Raw genomic sequence first — 10,067 nt, 5'->3', positions numbered from 1 at the left:
GGTAATTAAATGTTTTTGAAATTTCCTGTGCTATAATTTTGACCTCAAGACATAGTGATTATTGTTTTTAAGAGCAAGAACTACATTTGAAACTTTTTCACACAGCATATAACCAAGCATATCGGCACCTATCTGGTGTAGTTGCATTAGTTATGCAATTGAATATCCGCCGGTCATAGTATATGCATAAAGTTAGAATTATTTAACGACTGTACTTTTATACCTACAGTACGCTTCCAAGATCGCGCTTAACTGCATTACTAGAGATATTTAGCATTTAGTCCCTCTTAATCCACGCAAATAATCATGATCATAACGCATTTTCATCATCCAGATACTGACGCAGCCTCGCAAAATACATTTCCTCAGCAAATCCAAGACTGATTGACAGCCAGAAATCTGATCCTGTGAAAGAGATAGATAGCCAATGGGAGGGAGACATCTATCAGCTTGGATTGGAGGCCCCTGGAGGAGAAGCCAAGGAAAAAAATATACACACAGAGAGACACACACACACGCGCGCGCGCGCACACACACACGCACAAACAGCGCAGTCCCCGGGCTTTCAGCTCTTAGGCGAGCTAGCGTCACTAATCTATGTTTTTAATCAAATCTGCGAGGAATCGCATGGGCAATTACGGCGCAAATTTCGTAGGTGAGTTTGATCTTTAAACTTTGTTCCGTTTTGATCGGAGAGTCTACCTGGCTCTTTCACATTGAAAACATTTAAGTTCCTCTCTGTGCAGTCCCGTTACGTTTCGCAAAACACGCTGATCGCCATCGTTTCTACTTGTGCTCACGCTAATTCGCCGGTCCCAGTATCAAAGTAAAAACACACCAGTTGAGACTTGTTTTTACCGTATTCGTTTCGACAGTTTGATCCCCTATCTCATGTTCCTTCTGTCTTTCTTTAACGGAGCCCCGCAAGAAGTGTTTAATTAGGCACCCGAGTTGCTAGTAAATGCTTGTCACGTCAGGATGGTAGCCTTTGATATGTATTTTTATGAATGGAGTTCTTCAGTGCTAATTAGCTATGCAAGTTCGGGCGGCTCATTCATGTTTTCCTTTTCTTCGCCCTAAAGCTGTCTGGTTTCTTTCAGGTTTATCCAGATCCGGAGGAAATCTTCGACTAAATGCCTACAGAATAAACTAATAATTCAAGGCTGGTTTGTGAACTGCGGGATGGATGGATTTTACGACCAGCAAGTGCCTTACATGATCACAAATGTGAGTGGCCAGGAACAAAAAGTTCAAAACTTGTAGTCCTCGGGGAGAGAAGGAACCAGCTGACGCGGAAAGCTTTTGTGAAGATATGTGACAAGCATCTTCCATTTTACTCCTTCTCTTTAACTCGTGTTACTGATGTCATACGAACTGCTGACTGACTATGAAAGAAGCTTTTAATCTAAACGCTGTGCGTCAGTTCTTGACTTCGTTTTTTTATCCAAAGCAAAAAGATCATACGCGGTACAAGTGTTTTTTTTTAATGACTTCTACAAATTTGACCCAATCAATCTTGTGCGCGCATTTGATTCTTTTTTCTGTTTCCAAGTTCAAGTCTGCAGCACATGAGTTCAATCTGCTGAGTTATTTTACTCTTTCTGGCTTATTGTTTATACTGATCTTTCTTTTGATTTTTGGTTTTAAACACTAAAAGCAACGTTAAAGTATGTGCGGCTGTTTAGATTACAAATGCGGCTCACACCTGAATACTCAGTATGGGCTGAGCACAAAGCTTTTACGTTCTTGTTTTCGTTACAATACTGCGAGCTTGGGCTGATGTCCAGTTCTCAGTAATGCATACAATGACAGTACCTGCAATTCCCTCTTGCTTGCCAATGTACTCAAGTTTTAAGTGAATATCATAATCTATCTATCTATCTATCTAAGGTATAGTAGCTCATACAATCATTTGATCTTCCCTGTTTTCTAGAATCCACGTGGGAAAAAAAGTAATGAGACACTAGTAAATGATAGGAAAAGAAAGTTAATGAATACAGACTTGGCTCATGATTCGGAAGGTATGTTTAAATAATATTTTTGTTTTGTTTTTAGCGTTTTTGAAAACACTGATTTATTCTAATGCTCATTTTACATTAGCCAAAACGTATTTGTGTATATACAGTATATATATATAGGTTTACCTAAAATCCACTTTGTATTGTAAGAGATGGTATAGCATATGCATGTTTGTGTGTATGTGACTATTATATTATTGTCATCCTTATTAACAGAAGTTGCTTAGTAATTCTGCTGATCTTTATCATGGGATAAAAGATTTGGGTTTATGTATTTATGTGATTTTTAGTACTTTTAATTGTATGTAAAGTTCTAGACAATCTAGCACCTATAAGTAATGCTAACATTGGTTTGCTCAGTTTTCCAAGAATGAAGCATTAAAGAACTGATGAGGTGGGTTTTTGTTTCAATGCAACAAAAATCTGCAACAATTTACATTTAGAGACTTGTTGGACCAGTACAGTGTATCACTTCGATAAACTACTAAAACCAAGAGGAAATGATATTAATTTGTGCTGCCTGTAAATCTTTATTCAGTTAGTTATCAGTTAGTGAATGTCAAATTTAACATTGAGGCCTCATTTCAAATATGTAGTTTAATGTGAATAAAACTAATAAAGTCTCAAACACTGCATTTTTAAGATATGAAAAACACCTTAAATATGTGAGCAACTGTACTTTTTAAATGTATGCCTCTCTGGTGTCTTGTGACAGAAATGGAATTTTAACAAACACTGTGTGCCTTTTCATTCTGTTTAGAGCTTTTTCAGGATCTTAGCCAGCTGCAAGAGACTTGGCTTGCAGAAGGTAGGTAAAATCTTAGCTTTATTTAAATGGCTGCATACATGAAATGAAAGAAAGAAACAAAGAAACGTAAAAAAAAAAAAAAAAAAAGCCTGAAGTTGTCTTCTTAATGTGCAGCCCAATTAATCGGGCTCTAAAAGAGCCACCTCATGTGTCATGCATACATTAGATCCTCTGATGAGTTTGTCTTTAGGGACTCTGGTGCTGTTCTACCCAGTGCCATCACAAATTACCAGGAGAAATTGCTTGCAGCTCACAATCACATCTGCTTTTGGCAAGAACTAATACCTAGTCTTCATATCCTAGGTCTAATTTTTTCACAGTTCTTGACCAGCTTGAGTTCTTAAACTGCATTATTGAAAATAAAGCAACAACGACAATTTCAGAAGCTTGGCAAATAAGGTTTTTATATTCTGGTGTTGTTCTGATGGAAAAAAATAGTCTTTGTGGATTTCTACAGACGTGATGCTTCAGGATTTAAGTGCAAGTGTTTTCTTCCCACCTTGTTTACAACATAGAAGTTTAGGTTTGTACTGCTTTATTTTAAATTTATAGAAAAAAGTTTTCTTTTTATATAATTGCACAATTTTAATTTATGTTAAGATGTATTTTAGTAAGTTTCAGTTGCACCCCTTTCATATATATGTATGTTTTAAATATTTTTAACCTATAGTATGAAATCTGCTATTTTAACATCTAAAATACTGCTTTAAAAATACTAATTTAAGGTCTTATTTTTATTTCTTTAAGTTTTAAAATATAATAGATTAGGTAATTTTTCTTTTCTTTTCTATTATAAAATGTACCTGATACTGTTTTAACATAAATTTGTCAGGTGCATAAAATATACCTTGCTGGTGACTTAAGGCATTTTTATTTTTCCTTTAGTTACCTAGCAAACAAATTCACTTTATGTATGTTTTTGATCTGTTTTAATTAAACACTGTATGTTGATATTTGTGAAGTCCACCATGTGTCGAAATAAACAAGTGGCATTTGTTACCTTGTCATACTTTTGTGTAAAAGCTTGTGCACTTGGTTGTTTTATCATTATAAAGTAGTTTGTTCTATTTTAGGGACATGTTTCGAAAGTCATGTAATAGAAGTAATGTTGTTGTTTCATATTTCATTTATTCATTAACTTAATTGTTTTTTCATAGTTAATATTTTTTCATAAACAAAAATATGTAGTTTATTTCCAGGCACACATTTTGACAAATGTTATTAATATTTGATAGTATTGAAACTGCAGTATTTCTTAATTAAGTGATTACTTTCTTTTACAGGATGCTAAATTCTGTTTTTAAAAGAAAGTAACAACGTCCTTGGTAGTTAATATTATTTAGGATAAAGCAGCAGCCTTTTATAGACTGCAAAGAGTTAGAGATTAAACATTTTGTCTTTTGTTATTTTATTGTTTATATAAAACTTTATGCACAATCCATAGGGATCTTATACCTGCAAATGTGAGTACTCAGCTTTAATATGTTAAAACTGGAAAACAGTCAAATTTAATAGTGCAGCTGCTAACTGTAAATTATTTCTTCTTTAAGTATGAAATAATCTTTGCAACTTCTTATGTAGTGAAAAGAAAGGTAGCCATACTGAAATATACAGAGGGATTTGAAGCTTATTCAATAGCAGATTTTTGTACATATTTTGTATCTTACCTGTAAATAGTCGTTCATTATTTGCTTCAGTGTAGTTATTTTGATTTAATTTGATGCATCTGTTTATAAGTTTACTACCAGTAGAACTTATTTTGCTGTATCATAATGTACCTTTAAAGTAATATATGTAGTCATAATTTTGATTGTTTTCAGAAAGAGTAAAATTCAGAGAGCAGACAGCAATAATTGTGCTATAGTTCGATTTGAAAATGTAAGGTAACAAAGGGATAGTATATTATACTTCAGGTGGTTACTCTGCTTAGTTATTTACTTAATAATTTACTTTATTTACTTAGTTTAAAGTATGCCATTTTCTTCAAACGGTACTATCAAAAATATAAAAAGTATCATTTATGATGAATTTGACAAGTGCTAAATCATAATATAATATAATATCATTTTCCAAAAAATGCTTTGTATACTACTGGGTATGCATGGCATATATTGTAATGTAATATAATATGTTATAATGTGTAAGTGATAAAGTTTCAGTAGTCAAAATTATATGTTTTCTTAGATTTATCATAGAAGTAACTTCCACCAATGTTTTTATGGTATAAGACATTTCTTTGTATGATTAATGTGCATTTTTTTATTTGCACATTTTGCAGTAATTGTCATGAATCATATGTTCAGTGCAAACTTTGAATTACAATCTGTGTTACACAACATATGCAAAAAGACATTCCATATACATAGATAAAATGTGTGAGCAAATTTAAAATTGATATAATTGGATGTGGTGTTTATGTCTTACTGTATATCACAACCTTTTTTCAAGCCACTACTGTGTTTCCATTTTTTGTAATTGTATTCTGATTTTTGAAGCATATTTAACTGATCATTTTAATATTTTTTAAAGAAACTGCAAGTTAAAAATTATTTATTAAAACTACCAATAATCAGGAAAGAATTTATTTGACAGCGAAAAAAATGTGATTGCCTTTTTGCGTTTGCAAAATATTTGCCCTTTGCTGCAGTTAATAAAAAAAGAACATTTTGACTAGGCACTTTTATTATCTATTTGTGAATGTGCAGTAATGAAAAAAAATAGGTACAAATCAGTTCTTACATGTTTTTAATTTTAGAATAGAATGGATGACTCTCATTTTCCAAGTTATGCTTAACAGGTGTAGTTTAACACAGTCTAAAGAATATAATGATTAAAGAAGAAATATTAAATTTTTTACAGGCTCAGGATATAAAAAAAATATATATCTGTTCATACGTTGATGTAGGTACTATAGTAAAGATTACAATTTTACCTGTCAAGAATCAGAGATTCTAGTTTGAAAAAAAATGACTTCCTGTCTGTTAATTTAAAAATGAACACCCACACATTTGTAAGATTTATTAGTTCAGGTAATTGAAATGGAGTGAAAGCCTATATTGGACAGACTACATTTCCGACATCATGAATTACAGAGTTGATTGGTAATGCTGACATATTTCCACAGAGTACTCTCTTAGCTCGTTTTAGACACTATTTTTTTCTTGTCAGAAAAGATAAAAGTTTCTTAAACTGTGTATTTTTATTTGTTCATGCACTGCTCTCCTTTCATTGGTCCTTCCCAAAACATTAAATACAAGAGCATAAACCAGGCATGGTAATTGTTTGCAGTTGATCATTAAAAGGGATATACAGTCTTATATTAAATAAGAAACTATGCCATGCTAGTAATTGATGGTTCTTCGAATGCTTTCGCGCACATCAGTACCCCTGTGAAGCCTTACAGTTTTTGCCTTACTTTAGTTAATTCCAAGTATTATCAATTTTAATAACTATGTTTACATCCAGGATCCCAAACATTATTATTATTATTGTTATTATTATTTTTATAAACTGAAAAAGTACTACCATGAAGTTCATGTGCACTTCTGTCTTTCATACTTAAGGTTGTGACGTTCCAGGGTTATGCTAAATCCACAGCCTTTGACCCCCTTTTTTTTTTTTTTGAATAAAGGCAGGATTCCAGCTCCCCGCTGTCCTTAGGAATTGTTTGGTCGATCAGCTGTGTCATTCACTGGCAGAAAGAATGACGCATACATCTTCCTGCTTGCTTGGCTTTGGGTCACTGTTCTGTTTACATAGCTTGAGCTTTAATATGTGAAACGACATTTATTTAAAAATATTACATATATGTGTGCCTTTAATTTTAGGTTTTCATTGAAACATTTTTATCTGATTGATCGAAAAGTAACTATTTTAAATAATTTCCATATAAACACATTTCTTTTAGTGTATCACACTGAATGGAATAAATCATTTTAAACACAGTACTGACATGGCCAAAAAGATGGTTGCAATAATAATTTTGATTTCTGTGCTGCTACTCTTTTTTTATTCATATTATACTATAGTTTAGACTTTTACTTTTGAGGGTTGAAGGTGGCACACAAGTAAGCAGTTTCCCAACCAAGTTCATTGAACTGCACCTTACTCACGCTAGCAATGGCAACTGTGTGCAGGGCTGTTCTCCGTGACTTTTAAATTCTGTATAGCAGCAAACTGGTTTGTAAATCACTCCATGTATAATCTGTAGGCTTTGATTAATTGGAAGTGGTGTGGTTGTAAAAAAGTGTTTTTACTTCATGTAAAACGGCCCACCGCCTGTTCTTAGAATAGCATCCAGTGTGTGCCTGATTACAGTGCCACAAGAAACATTACACATTTTTATCTTAACAAAAAAAAATTACTTTCAAAACGCTTGTAGGAGAAGCAGTGTTCAATATCGGTTTTTGCCATTTTGCATGTGCAGACCCCTTACTCGCACTGATCAATTTTGTCTGCAAATAAAACTGTACCAGGTCAAATACTAGATCACCTTTAATATGTACAGTGTTTTTCATTTTCTTGTGGGGTAGGTGGGGCTGTAAGTAAGATGATATGTGCCCATCATCAAAATTTCAAACACCAATATTTACATGCTTTAATGAGTCAATGTGATTTCTGTACTTAGCTGCACTTCTGCTTCATTAATGTTAGCTGAGCTTGATTTTATTCTCAAAAGTGAAGCCTCAAGGAGTCTCATCTGCTGTGGATTTGCTTATAAACAAAATTGTACTAAGCAAAATAAACAAACAGTAATTTGGCTAATAGGTTTCTCTTACATTACTATTTTTAGGCGCTACAGTAGTTTAGTTTGTAAAACTAAGACTTGACCATCACATTAGTCATTATTAGTCTATCTATCTATCTATCTATCTATCTATCTATCTATCTATCTATCTATCTATCTATCTATCTATCTATATATATATATATAATATATATATATATATATATATATATATATATATATATATATATATATATATATATATATATATATATATATATATATATGTGTGTATACATATATTGACTGGCAACTTTATCTAAGGCTACTTACAAGATCAGGATGCATTACATACATTTTTATATTCCTGATAATAATTGACAAAAGCTATAGTTGATGTTGGAATTCTTGCCATAAATAATATCTCTCTATTAAAAGAAAGTTTAGCACCATATCATTTCATATATAAGTAACTGCTTCATTAGCAGCCTCCATATTTACATTATGTATGTTAATACAGTATATGTTTTTTTCTATGTTTAGATCAATGCGTAGATTTGTACATTATTGTATGTGGCAGCAGAAAATATACATGATATAGTTATTCATTTTGTTTATTGAATCGTTTGACTTCTCATAGAATATATATTTCTAAAGTCTGAGTCATGTTCCTTCTCAGGTAATCTAAGTAGAATTTAGCATATTTACAGAGTTAACACATAGATGTTTCCAGTAAGACATTTAGTCAATCCATCAATCATATCATTTATTCACATCAGGTTATAAAATCAGCACATACTGTACTGTACCCGAGAGTGATCACTTGTTACATGTTACTTAATCCCATCATTTGTTCTTTTCAGTAAAGTTTAATACATCATTTGTGTAACACTTTAGTTTGGGTTTGGTTATTACCGTTTATATGTAATAAGGAACAGCATAAGCTTTTTAAACATGGTATAAAGCAATGAATAATGATAACATATTTAAGATTGCTAATATTTCAATGATAAATTATTATTAATAGCATAGTTGATAAAATATTTAAAGAGCATTAATAGGTAGTTTATAATGGACATGTTAACTGAAGTATGAGTGATCCGAGGCAAGTGTCAATTGTTGTTTTTGTGGTTTTATGTACTCGAAATTCCCATCGCTGCCTTTAAAACATGAATATAAGTGAATGTATGGGTCGCGATTAGGGATTAGTAGGGTGACCGTTTTTTTGTAGCAAGGCACTGTATCTTGTTTTATATAATTTGTAGAAGCTGATGAATACAAGAAGAAAAATTGCATTTTTACTAATTGATTTTTGCAATGTCCCAATCCCATCTATTAAAAAGAAACAAAAGAGGGTCAGAATTAACTGTTCATTTCCAAATGAGTGCTAAATGTATGCTTCATTTTTAAAGTTCCAGTTACTGCTTCATGTACTACTTAATGCAAGCAACAAGACTTCAAAAAGACTAGAAATAAATGGTTTGATACAGGTAACACAGATTATTGTCTTTTCTTTAAATTTTTGATGCATACTCAGAAGTATCATCATTATCTGAAAAGATCTTGGAAATATGGAAATATTGTTATTTGAATTGGTTTATTTCATCCGTTTCAGTTGAAAGGAATCTCTTGTGTCACAAGTCATGAAAGAAAAATGCATTTTAAATGAGACAAACAAGACATGCAAGCCTGTAGGTATCGCTGGCGTTTAATAAAGGGATACATGTCTTTTTAAGCAGTTTTTAGGTAACGCTTTAATTAGGGTTTGAGAAAAGGCAGACATGCTTCTTGATTGGGGCCGGAGAGATTCAGTGACTGAATTGTCAGCAGGTTAGTAGAAAAGCATTTCTTTGCAATTAAAAAAAAAAAAAACAGTTACTGATTGATAAAAGTCTTTGTTTGATGCATTTGTTTTCATTCTGGAATACTTTATCCCTCCCTTTCTCATCCCCACCCCATTTTTCTATTTTTTTAAAGCTCAAGTTCCAGACAATGATGAGCAGTTTGTACCAGACTTTCAAGCTGAAAACTGTAAGTATCATTTCTTATCTGAAATAGTTACACAATTTACAAATAAATATTTTGTACCTGCCCATAATTATATAATCCAGAGCAGAAACCTGAAGCATGCTGTTAGAACAGTACATGAATACGTTTTTATTCCAGCTGTATCTTTTAGAGACCGTCGTATTGATTCCAGTAGTGGTTATTGCCTTCAAACATTTATTGATAGCAGCTTGGAAATCTTTAATGTCTCTTGAATCATTTTTGATTCGGCGTACTTAGTTCAGCAAATCGTCTTTAATGGAGCTAATTTTTTGACATATTTGATAAATTATTGCCATTTACAAAATGACTTATAATCATTTTTATTTTTTTGTTTGTTTGCATTTCCTCATCATCTGAGTATATAGGAGGCTGCTACTTCAGTGATATTTAACTTGATAACATTTTGTTTATTACATTTTGCATGATTTTGTAAAAAAAAAAACACGAAGGGCATGCTATTGTAAAA

General features: G+C 32.2%; 1 protein-coding gene across 4 annotated transcripts in view; it reads left to right on the top strand.

Annotated features, from left to right (window-relative positions):
- The first annotated feature begins 490 nt into the window (after positions 1–490).
- etv1 (ETS variant transcription factor 1) overlaps positions 491–10,067 on the top strand; it is an 89,411-nt gene continuing 79,834 nt past the window's right edge. Inside the window, exons 1-5 of one of the 4 annotated variants that reach the window (XM_028817166.2) lie at positions 491–655; positions 1,101–1,227; positions 1,934–2,021; positions 2,779–2,826; positions 9,530–9,583. In XM_028817166.2, the coding sequence (XP_028672999.1) occupies positions 1,183–1,227; positions 1,934–2,021; positions 2,779–2,826; positions 9,530–9,583 (235 nt within the window). In that variant the 5' untranslated portion in view covers positions 491–655; positions 1,101–1,182. Of the gene's footprint in view, positions 656–1,100; positions 1,228–1,292; positions 1,468–1,933; positions 2,022–2,778; positions 3,350–9,529; positions 9,584–10,067 lie in introns of those variants that run through there. The other 3 variants (XM_028817167.2, XM_051935715.1, XM_028817168.2) reach the window with 3 other exon arrangements.

This window comes from Erpetoichthys calabaricus, chromosome 13 (assembly GCF_900747795.2).
Source record: "Erpetoichthys calabaricus chromosome 13, fErpCal1.3, whole genome shotgun sequence".
Lineage (NCBI taxonomy): Eukaryota > Metazoa > Chordata > Cladistia > Polypteriformes > Polypteridae > Erpetoichthys > Erpetoichthys calabaricus.
Note: the sequence above shows the minus strand (reverse complement) of the source record. Positions and strands in the feature narration are given on the sequence as shown.